The 16,787-nt window shown below is 31.2% G+C and overlaps 1 protein-coding gene across 4 annotated transcripts in view; it reads left to right on the top strand.

Moving 5' to 3' along the window:
• The window catches only part of LOC135135643 (uncharacterized protein), a 39,606-nt gene that overhangs the window by 10,278 nt on the left and 12,541 nt on the right, over positions 1-16,787 (top strand). For 2 of the 4 annotated variants that reach the window (XM_064064749.1, XM_064064747.1), the window contains exons 2-9: positions 3,364-3,513; positions 5,770-5,943; positions 9,209-10,035; positions 10,093-10,223; positions 10,281-10,622; positions 10,678-12,023; positions 12,073-12,214; positions 16,724-16,787. In XM_064064749.1, coding sequence (XP_063920819.1) covers positions 3,366-3,513; positions 5,770-5,943; positions 9,209-10,035; positions 10,093-10,223; positions 10,281-10,622; positions 10,678-12,023; positions 12,073-12,214; positions 16,724-16,787 — 3,174 coding nt within the window. In that variant the 5' untranslated portion in view covers positions 3,364-3,365. Of the gene's footprint in view, positions 1-3,363; positions 3,514-5,769; positions 5,944-6,075; positions 6,184-9,208; positions 10,036-10,092; positions 10,224-10,280; positions 10,623-10,677; positions 12,024-12,072; positions 12,215-16,723 lie in introns of those variants that run through there. The other 2 variants (XM_064064748.1, XM_064064750.1) reach the window with 2 other exon arrangements.

Here is a 16,787-nt window from a genome sequence, read left to right as displayed (position 1 = left end):
AAAAGTAGTCCTTTTAATAATCCAGTTAAAAATGACAAGTTATGGAAAAGCGTATTACTTAACCAAATAAGTGATGGTAACGAAGAATTTCAACGGACAGGGGTCATTCATTTTCTTTAATCGTTAGAATCTATGAAATTTGAAAAACATATTTGTTTCACGTTAGGATAAAAATGTCATTTATATTTTTGTCGAAAGTTGCACACTTAATTTTGCGTAGTTTGAATTACAACAAAATCATCCAATGACGTACTACAAATAGTACTTTATTACTATTCACATTATTATTATTCAAAAATTAACGAAACGTGTTGGACACACTCCGATAAAAATTTGATACTAATGGTTGGTGAAATAAATCAATTCACATTATGTCAAACTTTTTAATGTTTTGCTTGTCCCTATTCTGTGCATCGTAAAATTAATAATTTAATTATGCACAGTATCGTTAAGTCCTATTTTTATTTTGGGGGAAACAGGATAAAAAAATTGGTCGAAGGTTATTTCAACAGAACTTACCTCCTGTAATACAGAACAATTTCAGCTTTTTCGAAAAATTATAAGATTTGATTTTTTTTCGTTATACAATTTTTGATGACATCTACATTTTTACAAGGACACATAAATCAGTGTGGATAGATGCAGTGTACCTAATACTAATAACTGTATTTCAAAATTTTCTGGAAAATGGAGTTGTTCTGGACCCTTCATTAAATTGCTTCATTCATTCATTTTTTGAGTCACTCCATATGAGTAATTCCAAAAATTATGAGTGCATTGATAAGTATAGAGTCATAATATTTTGCATTTTTCAGGGAGGATTTATTTGGCAAAATTTTGAGATGACGTCATCAATTTTTTGGGAGGGGATAAACGAATACATTTTTATTAACGATTTACGGCGATTACGATAACCCTAAATTGTTTGCAAGATTTCAGAGCATTCAGTTGTGCAGTTTCAAAGTTAAATTGCAAAATGTTACAGAATTTTGATTTTTTCCAAAAATCTGGGTGCTTAGGATGTAAACTCAACACGAATTTATACATGACAAGTGAACGAGTATCTTATTTTATAAAACTGAAAAAGTTATAATTGTAAATTTTGAAGATGACGTCATCCCATTCGTGGTGAGGATGATTAGCCAAATTTTTGTTAGCGTTATACAATCTACATAACATTCCTAATAGTAATATACACATAAAATTTTACAACAATCGGTCCAGTAGTTTCAGAGATTACGTATCTAATAAACATCCACACACATGCCATACAGACAAACAGACGGAAAAGGGAGATCACTTTTTCGTACTCCTTAGCTTAAGCTCAGGAAGTAAAAGGTAGCGGGCCACTGCTATGTTTATGTTTTCTCGACGTTTCATGACTCCTAGAATACGAAAACATAGGTCTCTCTTTTCCGTCTGTCTGCCTTCTGTCGTTTGCCGTCTGCCGGCTGTTGTATGTTGTTTGTCGTCTACAGTCCGTCTGTGTCGATAATTATTAGACAGATGATCTTCTAAACTACCGGACCGATTGTTGTCAAATGTTGTATGTATATTAGGAATATCGCGTATAAGTAAAACGCTAACCAAAATTTGTCTCCTCGTTCCCACCAATATGACGTCATCTCCAATTTTTACAGTCATAAATGTTGTTTAAATTTAATAAAATAACTTACTCCTCCACTTATGCTTTATGAATCCGTGTTGAGTTTTTTAGGATCCAGATTTTTGTAAAAAAAAATCAATTTTGTAAAACATTTTAACAATTTAACTTTGGAACTGCAAAACCGAAAGCTCTGAAGCATCGCAAAAGTTATCGAATCGTTAATCAACATTTATCCGTTTATGACCTCCCTAAAAACTATCCGTCGTCCCAAATTTTGCCAGATAAATCCTATCTAAAATGTAGGTATAAAATGTTGACAGGTTATGACTTTGTAAAGGAAAATTTATTTAAAACATACGCGTTACACGCTTCTTTACGTTTACTTGAACATTACATACCTACATATCTTTATTTTAACTTATAGGGATTCTTATAAATAAAATAAAATTCGCAAAATCAAATTTTATTATTTTTTTAAAAAGCAGGATATATTTTATTATATTTTTTCAGTGGCAAGGGAAGTTCTGTCGAAATAATTTTCGACCAATTTTTTAACACGTACATACAACTTCAAAGCAAAATACAACATTCGATTGATTTGTTTTTTAGAATTTGTTTATTAGTTATACTACAGAAATTGAAAAAAAAAAAAGTATCCAGAAAAGAGTATTCTTTAATGCGTTTCATAAAAAATACCGAATCATACCAATAAACAGATTTTAATAGATAATTTACCCTTTCACAAAAAGTTGAAAATGTAGGCTTTTCTTTATTAGTAAAAAAATATGAAGTACACACGTCTTAACAACAAATAGGACTCATTATAAGCAAATCCTCAGTCAGAATGATTTTTTTAGATCATTCATTCTTTAAATAAATGTTATACAATTTGGGTTATAACTATAGCAATTTAATTAAGACACATTTTGCAACTACGTAGTATTCAAAGTTGAAAGAACCTTAACTGAATCACAAGCAATACTTCTTCTTCGACTTCATTTAATTTGTAGTGGATGAATAAATAAATTTTAGTTCATTCTGTGTAATTCTTAATTTAAAATTAAATTTAAAAAATTTAAAATTTTCAGCAACATTTCAAGGAAGCCAGTTATATAGTTTTTGAGAAAAACACAAACATTTACTTTTATAAACTTATATTTTTCGAACAAGCGTAGAGATAAATTATTAATTAGCACAGGTAGAACAGCACGTCCTATTACATTTCACATAAGATTTACCATATTTAACGGTATTTTGAGATTGCGTTATTTTTAGAGGGATCAGTAGGCAGATTTTATATTGCGTTTATTATTTTCACAATTCGGAAATTATCTCCTTAATAAGACCGCCACAGACAGAAGACATTGGATGAAATCGATAAAATATGTATATGAGTATCTTTCAAATCTTATTTCTTGTTTTCAGTATGTTGTCTGTGAAGTAGTTCTTACTGAGGAGTATTATTTCTTTGTTTTTAATTTCCACGAACTTCGCGTGTTCGTGTGTTGAACACAGTTATTGAAATTTGTTCACTAATACAAATCGATACCGTAAGTGTCAAAAATAATTTCGACTTTTATCTTTTCTATATATAATACCGGTTCTAAAAATTGTTTTATTTTGCTTGAAGCTTCCTACACTTGGCCTTCCATGCCGGTTTGAAATATTCCCGGCTTAAAATAAATTATACCATTTTTGCGTTTGTCTGCACTGTTTTTGCATTAATTTTATAATGTTTTTATCATTTTTCTTTTCAGGGATGTCGGGTTTAACGGGCACGGAATCTTCTGCAGATTTGGATGGGGGTGGTAGAGCGCTAAAGTTACAAACAGACACGCCCCATTTAGTGAACATCGGTGGTGATCGCCTTAGTACTTCTGTTACACTCCATCCCATTCCTCAAGGTAGTGGTACAACTTTTTATCTACATTTTTAACATTTAATTATTTTGTGACATAAATTAACTTGAAACTGTTAAGTATGATAACACAACAAACCAGTATGTCGCATGATTAAATAAAATCAGGTAATATTACGCTGTGATAAAATCATGCAAGCTTAGCATTTTTCTTGTAGTGGAATTATATCTGCCATGATGCTCTACATGCGCTGATCAGTTATATAGAATATAATAAAAATTTGCAAATTTTTTAATGCGAATGAAATACTGCAGCCTGATGCATTTTTATTGACTTTTCACAGCTTGTACAATACGAAAATGTTGATTTATCATCTATTGGCCTCGTTATTATACAGATAATCCCGAAATTACGGGACTGATTTATTATCAAATTTTAGGTACATTTTAATATTATCGTGTAGATGATAAAGCATTACTACAATTGATCTATTCGTCACACAAAATTTCTATTGTACCATGCATCTTTATCTGTAATTTAGTATTCTATCTATGCATAATATAAAACAAAGCCTCCGTCTGTCTGGCTGTCTATCTGTACGCGATAATCTCAAAAACTACTGTACGAATTTTTATACGGTTTTCACCAATAGATAGAGTGATTTATGAGGAAGGTTTTAGTGTGTAAATTGTATAAAAAAACTAAATTCTAAACTTCAGATGTTCTATATGCAACTTCTAGGTTGCATATGTGTGCTACTCGTGCGAAGCTGGACTGGGTTGCTAGTGTATTCATACTTTTAGCCGGACACTCACCGATTATTATCGTACAAAAATAAATTTTGTAAAATGAAATTTTACCGTTTAGTCTTAAAACCCATGTAAAGAATTTTTTTGGAATTTTATTGAAACACTGATTTGGTGATTATAGAACATCTAAAAGATTATTTCATATTCCTTTCCAGGAAGTTAGTGATTACATGCAACAGATGCTATATGCCATGCCAATATATGATATTATTGGTGAATAGTCCTTTACGAATTTTATTTAACAAATAACAAGTGTAAATTCTAGGATAGAATATGACCGTTATACGTATTATGATACGTAACATTAATAAATACAATCATTTTAATTTAACTAACTAAAGGCACCGTAGGAACCCTCCCTGTTTAAGACAAAATGAAATCGAAATTAAAACGATACATAATTAATAATCGATCATAACCACGCAACTTGAAATTAATACATTTTTCTGTTCTTAATGGAACTTTATTAAAACATTTCAAACTTACAACCGTAAGTTTTCATTAATAGTAATATCTTTTTCAGAACAATAATTTTCTGTCATGGTTTTGTCTTAAATGAAAATCACTTTTGTTTTTTAAATGCAACAACATTTTTTCTGCATCCACTGCTACTGCTTCTTCAATAGACGATTAACACAGTAAAGCATAAAATACACAACATTTTCACACCGAATAAAAAATTGTTCTCACAACAGCTAAAACCACCCTAACTGCCGAAATTTATATTTATACTGCTCTGCAAGGTAAAAGAGTTCCAAACATTGCAGTGAGGAACTTACAAGTTGCGTTCACTTAAAAATTTTGATAGAAAATCATCTTATTGATAACAAGATAATAACATTTTCAAAAAATAGTAAGGAGGGGCTGTTTAATTGAAAGACAATTGTCTTCATTCCCAACAATGTGATTACTATTGCACTCGTTCCAAAATAATCCTTTGTTTTATGTATCCTTCATTGCGTAATTTGTTTCCTGTGTAGGTAGAAACAGTATTTATGGATCAGTTGAGATTAAACACTTTATATATTATTTGTTAAAATTCATAACGGGTGAATAAGATAAACAAAGATGTTGTGGTATGCATGAATAATGCTTTGTTAAGTACACTTTCTTATCACTGTTTATCTCTGGTAAGAATTTGAGGATATCCATTGCCTAACTCGTATAATGATTAATGATTGATAAATTTAATTAACCATTCAAATTTGTTTACGCATTGCGTGTGACTGTTTTTGTAATACCATTGTATGTTGTGGGATATTGTTCTATTTCCGTGTGGAGTTCCACACATACGTAACACATGCATGGTTTAAAGCTGAAAAACCTCTACATGTGCCGACCGAACCGTTTATTTTAAAAACGGGAAGAAACAAATCTACCAACGCTTTGATTACATAGCTTTTTTTAGACAAGCAGTTTTTTCTGTCTTAATTTTAGTTATGTTGTCAAATTGTATTTTAATAGATTGTCTTCATTTATTTTATACATGTTTCAGGTAGAGTGACAGTAGGATGTGGACCTGGGGTTGATATTAAAGTTCAAGGGACAGGAGTCCTGCCCTTGCATTGTCACATAGAAAACAGCGAAGGCGTCGTGACTATTTATCCCCTTTCTGATAATATTTCTATAGACGGTGCTAAAATTGATAGACCAACTCGTCTATCTCAGGGTAAGATATTTTTGTTTACTACAATTGTTAGGGCACATGAAGATAATCGTTATAGCTTTGATTACTATGATGATGTAAGCAGATGAACTGAGTCATATTCGAGTGAAATTAATGATAACATCAGTTAGTGACGCTGCGTTGAAAGTGGCAAGTTTTACATTGAATCTGTGTTTGATTGTAGTCATTGTTGTCACTAAACTATCCTCAAGGTTACAGAAAATTACTGCTATATTTTGGAAGGTACTATTAAACTTTTAAAAACGAATGCAGCTTGCTTTTTACTCCCTTTATTTATTATTTCTTCTAATGCCCGTATTATACCGCTAAAATAAATCTGCAGATTCAACATTGTATTGCCTAATTTTACCACAGTGAAAAAACATATATTTGTAAGTGAAACGTTAGTTAATATCAATGCCATGGTTAATTTTTAAAATAATAAGCCAATAAAATTGCCGACATAATTAATTTCTGCGCTATACAATTAGATTCATTTCTCAATAGACGTCTGCCACGAATTTTAAATTGTTCAGGATCAGTTTAAGTACAATGATATGTTATTTACAAATTTCAAATCTTATTTTTTTTACATGCATATTTTAATAATTTAGTACCTATTATATTTTTTGATACTGTAAAATTTGTTCTAAAATTGGTTTCCGCTGGACAATAAAAATATATTGTCATTATTATTGCTACTACTATTATTATAAACATCAACGTCACGAATTTATGTAAAATCCAAACATTGCAAAACAAAATTTCTTACTATAATATAACGAGCGATAAAAAACCCTCTAGTAACTTGTTGATTTGTCTTTTGTATGTATTTAATATTATATAGGAGTATTATGTACATTTACATATTATTTTCGTTTGTTAATACGTTTATTTAATTAATAAATTTAGAACCCATCAGCTTCCAAACCAGTAAACATTTCCTGATTCGCTTTTTAATAGAGAAGCAACTGAACGAAACACGGAAATCCAAGCGACAGCTGTTACAGTGACAATGAATCAGTGCATATGTGGTGGTTCTTTAGGACCTGCGTTCCCGAAAAAAAATTAACAATTAACTAGAGGTTTTTTTTATCGTTCGTTATATACATAATTGGCAAGAACTTGGTTGATTTTTCTTTACGAAAAATACTATATATTATAAATATAGCCAGCGCAACAAACCACGCTGGTTCTGATTCATATGTGGAGAAAGTTGGGTACGAATAATTTTGGTATTTTTTGTAACGTAATGTATTTTTTGTAACATCAAGTTGTTAAAGGTTGCTTTGTGGAGTGTTTGTTATAATGTAAACAACTTCTTAACGCGGCCGTAAAGACAAAATCACTATAACAACATAAATCTTATAAGCAATATAACGGGTGTCTAAGTAAAAACCTGGTCAAGAGGACTGCCTCCTATTTTATTGTTTTTTTGCGTATGTCGTAGTGTTTGTCGTCGTGTTCGAGACAGTTGTCATTTTGATGTCAAATTCAGTTTAATTCATAACAATCTACGTGACAAGCGGATGACAGCTTTCAAAATTCATTTCGGAAACGAAATGCAAAAAAACACAAGGTGATGATGACTTTTGACCAGGTTTTTATTTAGACACCCGATAGTATCGAGTGATTCTGATTATTAATGTTTCTGAGTTTTTCTGTCAAGTTGACAACCTATTTAAAATTTTATGATACCATACCTGATGTCAAAGTGACAGCTGCCATCTTTCTAACCGATCAACACGTTTGTTAGGCGTCCTTATGTCAACATTGACAACTAGGAACTGACGTACTATCATACTATCATAGATGCCAATAATTCAGAATTATTAACACAAAATTTGCTTCAATACTTAATAGTCAGGTGATATTTTACAGGAGCGTCCGATGAATCTGACAAGGCCGTAAGGCCTAAACAAACGTGTATTGAAGAATAGTTTTTGTAATATCCGTGCCACAGGTACATACATTTTAAAATTAATTTTTAATTTCGTTGACGTTGATGTTCTCATTGTAACGGTTGTTAGTGGAAAAGTGGCTTATTTCCGATTTCATTGATTATTATGAAATTTATGTTGCCGTAATGATTTAGTCTTTCCAACCGTTTTTATTTAATGGACGGCGTTGTTAATAAGAAGTTGTTTACATAGTAACTAACAGTCCTCAAAGCAACCTTTAACAACTACATCATAATTAGATATAGTTGGATTCATGTATCTTTTTACACACGTGACCAAAAGCTAACGTCCGAACCACAGACCGTCCGAACTAATAACTGTTACTTTGTAGTAATTAGTCAAAAAGATGACAATGTTCATAACGTCAACATGACACAAATGTATAGGTTCCGGCAGGTCTTTTGGTTTCGGTGCTTTCCGATTGGGCCGTGATTTTGTTGGACTGGGAAGCACCCCGAGTCTTTCTTTTAATCTTTGAAACCGTTCGGCGAGTAACACTTAGAACATCTGCAACTCGCTAAAAATTTGAGCGAAATTATTAACCATGAACCTTCAAGTGGTTTTTACTTACTTGTTCTGTACCATTTAATGAGATTAGAGGACCACCGTTTTCCTTCTCAAGAGCAAAAACGTTTGCCCTCCATGTTGTAGACCAAACACGAACAAGAAATAAGATAACAAAACATAAAAAATAGGACAACGAAACAAGAATCCTAACAACCAACGAACTTTACGAAGAACTGAATAGAAAACTTGAATAGAACAACGAAAAACTGCGATTAACCACTCTGAGTAAAACCAAAAATGACAGTGACGTTTGATGAAAAATCGACGAATATTAACAGTCACTAGATTGACTACATCAGTGCCTGTCGCACTATGTGGACGCATTTATTACGTATTTTATCTTTTTCTAATTCAAGGAACTTTGTGGAAGAGAATAACTGACGTAGAGCGTAATTTGGCCTAATTTCGGTAGACATACTGGCTCTTCGTTTTTGTAATCCTTAAAACAAAGATTCTTATGGTAGGTGCTGTCTGAGCTTGTATGATACTTCGGTCACGTGTGTCAAAAGATACATGAATCCAACTATATTACACAAAAATTGAAACTGAACAACTTTTTATAAACAACCTTAACAATGAGAATGTCCTGGCCACTCTTAATTATTCGGTTTTTTTTTTTCGATAATTTTAAAATTAAAAATCAATCTAAAAATTTATGAGGATATTACAAAAATAATAATGTTTATCAAAGAAAAGTTGTAAATGTTTGGGATTTTAAAGGGGTAATTATCTTGTTTTAGGTGTTATGTTAACAATAGGCAGATCAAATTATATGAGATTTAATCATCCTGCAGAAGCAAAAATCATGAAGTCTGTTTTACCTAATCCTCGAATCTCAATGGCAGCTATTACAATTGAACCAGAAAACGTCTTTCAACCAAAATATAATAAAAAACCTCCAGTAGTGCCTAGAAAAAATTCCAAGGAATCTCTTATTGAATCTGGTGTGGAAGAACCTCTTCCCTCGAGTATTATGACCAAAGTTTCAAAATTCGAATATTTAGCACAACAGAATTTTAAGAAGAGCATATCACCGAAAGTATTCTCATCAAATTTAGTCACCGTTAATACTCCGGCAAAAGACGTCCTCGGCAAATCACCCCCAGATCTAAAGAATTTTAGTAAAAATTTGCCACAAAATGTTTTGAATTATTCAGAATTAAATTACAATGATAAGCAGCAAATGAAGACTCCCGACAGATCAATTTTTGGCAAAAAATCTCCTCAGTATGTTAATGTATCTGTTAATGAAAAGAATAACGTAAATAATAAAGTAATAATTTACGAAAATGGATGTATTCCAAAAAATCAAAATACAAGCCAAAACGAACTGAATAATAAAAATGTGGGTACTAAAAATAGCAATTTAAATAGGACGCTTACACCCTCACCAAATTACAATAGGAATCCATCCCCATATTTCAGAAGTATGACACCGAGTCCTGTGTCAAATACTAGTAAAATTGAATATCGAAGAAGTGGTTCAGTTGGAGAACTTAGTGAATATGCCGATATTGCTGAAAATTCGCAAATTAAAAACAATGAAGCGGAAATGAAGAGGGTGCAGGTAATCAATAATATTTTAATAATTAACCGATCTTTCACAATTTCAGTTTGCTTGCAGGCGCAACAAGAGAGAATAAAAGAGCAAGAAATTGGAAAAGCTGAACAAGCTAGACTTGAAGAAATACTTAATATGTGTGTCGAATATGAAAAACAAGCACAGTGTGAAAAAAACAAAGTTACGCCAAATAGGTAAGTAATTTTGCTTATTATATTGGTTTTATAACTAGTTATATTTTATATTATAAGAATAAAAACAAATGGCTCACTTCCTCGTGACAAACGTCAATTTGGGCCTTTTTCCCCCGTTTATGCAACACCTCCACCTTCGCCTAGAGATGCTGAATGGACTTCTACAGATAGTAAAAAGATGAATCACTCATATGAAAATGTAAGCATAAACCGGGATACGTCATTGGAACGTCTTAATGTTAATTATGAAAATGTAGAAGTTAAACACATAGAAGAATATCGAACGTCAAAATGCAGTAGTCCCTATGAAAATATTATTCAACAGAGTAATGCAAATTTATCGTCTCATCATTCGCCAAGAAATAGAATTAAAACGATTGCTTACAGTAATCGAGACGGGTATACTAATAAAATAGTAAAGTTATTGGCGCTTATTAAAATTTATTTATTTCAGCAAAAGCAAGGACACCGCAGAAATAATAGAAAATAAATTCGCAATACTAGAAGCAGAACAGTACCTTCTACAAAATCTTAGCGTAAATGATGAAAAGAGTTCAGAGAGTATTAAGTCTTTAGAAAGAAAAAACCATGATACAAAATTCATTTTCCCTTTAGACGAAACGGCCCTACTAATAACACATTCAAACAACGAGGATAATGTTTGTTATTCAAACAGTGTTAAAAAAATTAGAATAAATAAAATAGATAATAATATTCCACTTGTCAATGAAAAGATGAATATAGAGAAAATGAAAAAAGAACGCAAAGAAATATTAGCTCGAATTTCATCTGTGAAACGACAAATAGCTGACACTGAAATACTTGAAGAAGAATTACAAAGAGATGTGGAGTTAGAACATGCTTTATTATCCGGCGAACATAAATCTAAATTACTTGAAATAGAAAAACTTCAATTTAGAAAAGACAAGTTGATTCATTGTGCGCAAAAACTTGAAGAAAATATGTTACATCGCCAAACAAAACAAGTTGAAGACCAGTTAAAATGTAAAGAAAAACTAGAAGTTGCTCAAGAAAGTATGGCAAACATTGAAGAAAAAATGTCAAAAACTTCAAAAACTGATCCTAATTATGAAGACATTTTTGAAGAATATCTCAAAGCTCAAGAGGTGCTAGATAACGAACGCAAAACATTTGAAGATTTGGAATTTCACCATTTAGAAGAAGAAGCCGATTGGTTAGCAAGTCGAGAGGAAGTCCAAAGAGAAATTCTCGATTTAACCAATAAAATGGAACTGGTTGGAGAACAAGCACAAGAACTGGAGCAACAAAAATATAATATTTCTAGAAGTAATACTTCTGAAGTAACAACCATTAAGAAAAGAAGACACGAATACCTCAAGCAGTTAGAAAAGCTAACAAACTTATTGAAAAAAATTGATAACGATTTATCTGTATTTGCGAACCAAGAATCTGATCCTGGAGAATCTTCAGATAGTGATAGTGACAAGTCTAAAGATCTTGAAAAACAAATGTCGAATTTATCTCTTAATGTTATTCATGACCTAAGTTGCTCCGTGATAATTAGCAACACCAAAAGTTCTGTTGAACATTTATCAAATATGTCTCAATCATTCAATGAAAAATTACTGCAAGAAAAATCAGTACTCGAATCTGGAATAGGTAACAAATGCCCTAGTCAAGATGATATTGATCGGATAAGTAAGGTGACTTCAAGTGCTCCTATCAATATTAACCAAGAACAAGGATCTCTGGGTAGAAAAACTATAGAATCTTTAAAGGATATTGAAAGAAAAAGGCATATTCATTTATGTCAGCAAGGTTAGAGAAATTAACAAAAGTCTTTCGTTAATAAATAATATTTGTATAGGTTCACAGGTTATAGAACAAGAAAGACAAAGGGTGTTGGCTTTAAAACAAAGAGTACAACATGAAGTACGCACCAAATGGGCACAAAACAGACAAGACTGTAATTCAATGGATTCCTCAGAATCTGAAGAAAGACGAATCAGGTATTTACAGGACAAATTTTAAGCAATCTAACATAGGCATAAAAAAACATGGAGAACTTACTTTTTTATTATTTCGTAAGACAACCACTTTTTGCTCTTAATATATTTATTTCAACATTTTTTAAGTTTTCTCATTCCCTCAGAAAAAGTAGTCTTTGCGTTGGTGGTTTGTCCACAGCAATGTTTAGTTCTTGGTTTGAGGCAATTCTTCTGTTCCGAACATTTTTTTTTTTTTTTTAATATACTCGTACATACAGAGATGCTAAATCTGGACCCAGTAAACATACATTTTTGGTATTTTGAAATTCTGAGCTAAAACCAAGAATTCCTTTTTAAACGAGTATACGACAATTAAAATAATGATTTTAACTCGGCACGCCTTATGTACCTATTCCGGAGTTGTCGTGCAGAAGCAAGTTCTTTTGCCTTCACTAATATGGTGGTTTTTCGTTCAGAACTCCTTCTAAAATTTGAATAGTTGCCACTTAGAATTCGGTATTAATTGTAGTTTCTTTCTTGCGTATATTCGATAACAAAACTTCTATCTCTCAAAAAGTGGTCATCATCAATTTTTCATAGAAGAGTGTGTTTTCTCTATGGTGGTGGACCTTTGTGAATCCACTGCATGAATGGTCACACTCAATTCTCATTCCCTATAACAATTCGTGAAAGAAAATTGTACCAGCTTGTAAAGTGGTTAAATCTTTGTCAGATTTATTTTCTGAGAAGTCTTTCTTATAAATAATCAGTTTGGGAATCCAGTACATCCAATGTTTTATTTCCTGAGCTATATACTTAAGTTCATTTCGTTTTCTGTGATCTTCAGCTTTTTTCACCAATTCTTCAGATCGTGCGTACGAGTTATCCGGATCTCGAAATGTACTGCATTGATTTCTGTCCCACCAAACTGTTTCTTCCAAAACTACTTGAAAATATGACGGCCATTCTTTCCCATACGCTGCAACTATTCGTTTATGAATCACTTTAGGCGCATTCCCCTTGTCAATAAGCGATATATATTTTATAACTTACAACGCCGCGGTACTTTGAGTTCACTCACTTTCAGTAAGAACAAGTTAAGTTTAAAAACTTTCAAAATTGTTCAATTTGAATATAATTTCGCGCAGTTACATGTACACACAAATATAACAATTTGCTAAGGTAATTGTAATTTTTAGTTGTCGTCAGTTAAGATATTTAAAAAAAATTGCCTTCATTAGTATATACAGTGCATCTTTTTTAAAAGTGGCCATAGGGATTCCCTTGTTAAATTTTAGACCCCATGTTAACTTATGTTTGAGTAAAAATTCAAAGTTGAAATTTTTACTGGATGTAATTTGGGCCGTCTTATAGAGTTTTATTTAATGCGATTGTCGTATTTCTGAGCGAATGCCACTTTATTCTTTAAAATCTGTTTTCAACTTATTGTGAAAATACATATATTTTTTAATCTAGTTACATTTTACAGGTTACATAGTAAAATTTGCGAGTAATTTTGAATTCAGAACTGTTTTTGAACGGTGACAAACAGTTCTATTTTATGTCGTTTCGTTGATTTAGTGGTAAAAACAAATTAATTAGGACTTTATTAAACAACAATATGCCTTTTTTTTTCCTTTTTATGTTAAACAATAAATTTGGTTGTTTTACTTCATTAACTTAAAAGTCGTATGTGGTTTACGATTTTGAAATTAAATGAAAGTGTGTTTCATGCATGGGAGAACACTGTCACCGAGCCAGCTAGATAGATAATTCGTCAATATAATTTATATGTTACAGCCTTAAATGGTTGTAATATATCCTTCAGTATACCGACATAAAATAATAATGTGCGCGTGTGCGATCAGAGGTCTTTTTTAAGCTCACATTTTCATCAATGTTTTACTACAGGAATGCCATTATATTTCATTTTAAAATTGGTCAATCGAGTTATTTATTTGTGTAGAACCTGTAATATTATGTTCGTCGAAATAATTAGATCTAATATAAATAAATTTAGCAGTAGGTACGTGTTTCAGAGAAGAATATTTAAAAATAATGATAATAAAATACTCATTTTAGTTGGGAGTGTTATACTGTGGTGCTTTCCAAAAATTATCACCCATTGTATGTACAGTACAAAACTTAACTCACAACTGACAAATCAATTTCCGTAATAAACAGAAAGTACGCATTGTTCAGTAAAGAAATTGTGTAATTCATGAACTTTATGGTGTGGGGAAATGTATTAACATATAATTTAATGTTAAATACCTACTTTATTGATAAATTATTATGACCAATCGACTTACCTATAATAATGATTTATAATTTGTTAATAATGTATGTGATTAGTTTAATATAAGAACAATAATTTTAGGTATATGTAGATGATCTTCTCTTTAGGTCTCGTAATTCTTAATACATGTCATAAAGTTCTTTCGATTCTTGTCGCCGTTTTTTGTCGTTTTTAACTGTCTTTGGTTGGAAATTAACATATTAACTCACATTTCGTTACGTTTGTCATGATCTGTAGACAAGTTGTGAAGGAATTAAACATAATGTAATAAATAACATTAAAAAATTTAATAAATGTATTAACATCGCAGACAGTGGTAGTTAAAACTTTGGAATAATTTGAAATTAGTTAAAATACCTTATTTAAGTTACTAAAAATGTCTTCAATTTTTCAGTTTGAATTTTTTTTATTTTTTTTTGTGATTAGCACCAAAATAATTGATACAATGATGTAAATGGTATGCTTTACACATCGAAGTTAATTGACATTTACATCTCTCTACAGGACAGTATGTTGTTTTCATAACTCTTTTTTTTTCGGGCGTTTTGGAAATCATCTCTTTGGCTAACTTAAATACATCGTAAAAATGTTCTAGTTAAAATCGCACTTGATACCGCTGCGAGTTAGACATCAAAACAAGCACGATCGAAAGATATGAAAATTATTATTTTATGAATTAAATAGGTACAAGCTAATGAGGTAACTAACTATACGCCACTGATACCAAAATAACGCCAATTGATTCTGAAGTTCTGGACCTTGAAGTTTAAAGCATTATGGTTCTAGTAAATGAAGATGGAATTTTAAACATCCGCACGTCAGTCGTTCACAAAGCAAACTGCGGATCTTGTTTTATCTAATCTACTAAATGATAACGAATATCAGTAAAATTTTTAATGGAGTTATTCACAAAGTTGGCATGTTTCGAAAATTTAGTTTTAGACGGTAAGCATGGACTTGCCTATTTATTATTTTTGCTAAAATTAGAATGTTATTTAATTTACATGGAATTACTTCCGATTGTTGTTAATCAAGTTTAACAACAATATTTATACTTTACTTACGTTCAAACGTACAACTACGGTAAACAGCTCGTGATTGATTGATCGAATAAACGGCATCCTGTTGTGCTGAAATTTTGAATGGCATCTAAAAAGTTTCCTTGTTCGTGAAGTAAAAGATAATTACCAAAAAAAATCATTGTTATTTAAAATAACACAATTTTACTCTTAACAAGACAAAACAAAACCACCTATTTTTAATGTTGTAGGTACTATTTGGGTGTTTAGACTGTTTGGTACAAAGTGATGTGAAACAGACAGCTTTTACACCCGTTAATTTCCACTTGCTGAATAACTTACTGAAATGTATTCCATTATTCTAAGAACATTTAAAAAAATTATATTAAATACTTGTTATTGGAGGTTAATCACGGAGAAAAAAATGTTTCTAAACGCACTTAACAACATATTATTATTTTTATCCTAGTGTAGTGGGATTACGTTGCACGACGCATTATTGGATTAATTTATAAAGTTGTAACTATCAAGTTAAATACACAGTTTAATAATATAAAGTTTTTGTGTGTAACATATTGAAGTGCATTCATATGCAACAAATATTACATACATAAAGCGAACTTATCACCAAATAAACTTGGGTAAGAAATTTCCACTACACGTACACAATTTGTTTAAGAAAGTGAAAAAATGAGTACATTGTATATATTTAAAAAATGTATTTTACGGTTTTTATGTGAGATTATATAAAATGGCATTTTGTTCGTTACTCATATTTTATTTAAAGTAGTGTTTGTTTTCATTGTTTTTTTTTATATATATATAACGAGCGATCAAATAAAAAACCTAATTATTTTTGGATGTTCAAGTATTTTCTGAACATATAGCGTAGCTAACGTCTAAGAATAATTTCGATCAACAGGTCGAATAGTGACAGATAGTCTACAGGGTGAGAGCAATGTAAAGAAATAACAGAACAAGTTTGGTACTGACAGAAGTGCGATGTATGATGCTAACTGCGCCATACGTTCAAAATAACATTTGCACATAGAGTAGTAACTAGAGGTGTTTTATTTTTGGTCGCCCGTTTTGTATATAGATTTAGGCTGTCCTTTAACGGGAGCTATTGTTGTAGTGTACCAAAAAAGTGCTGTTATTGATACTATTATGAGGTGTCATTAATATTACATTGATCAATTTTATAATTTACAGTGGAGAATTGGACGAACGCCAAATAGATAGGCCAGTATCAAAATCACCTACACCAAAGAATCAG

This window comes from Zophobas morio, unplaced genomic scaffold, assembly GCF_036711695.1.
Source record: "Zophobas morio isolate AGI-343-1 ecotype UQ-CSIRO unplaced genomic scaffold, CSIRO_AGI_Zmor_V1 ptg000024l, whole genome shotgun sequence".
In the NCBI taxonomy this organism is placed as follows: Eukaryota; Metazoa; Arthropoda; class Insecta; order Coleoptera; family Tenebrionidae; genus Zophobas; species Zophobas morio.
Note: the sequence above shows the minus strand (reverse complement) of the source record. Positions and strands in the feature narration are given on the sequence as shown.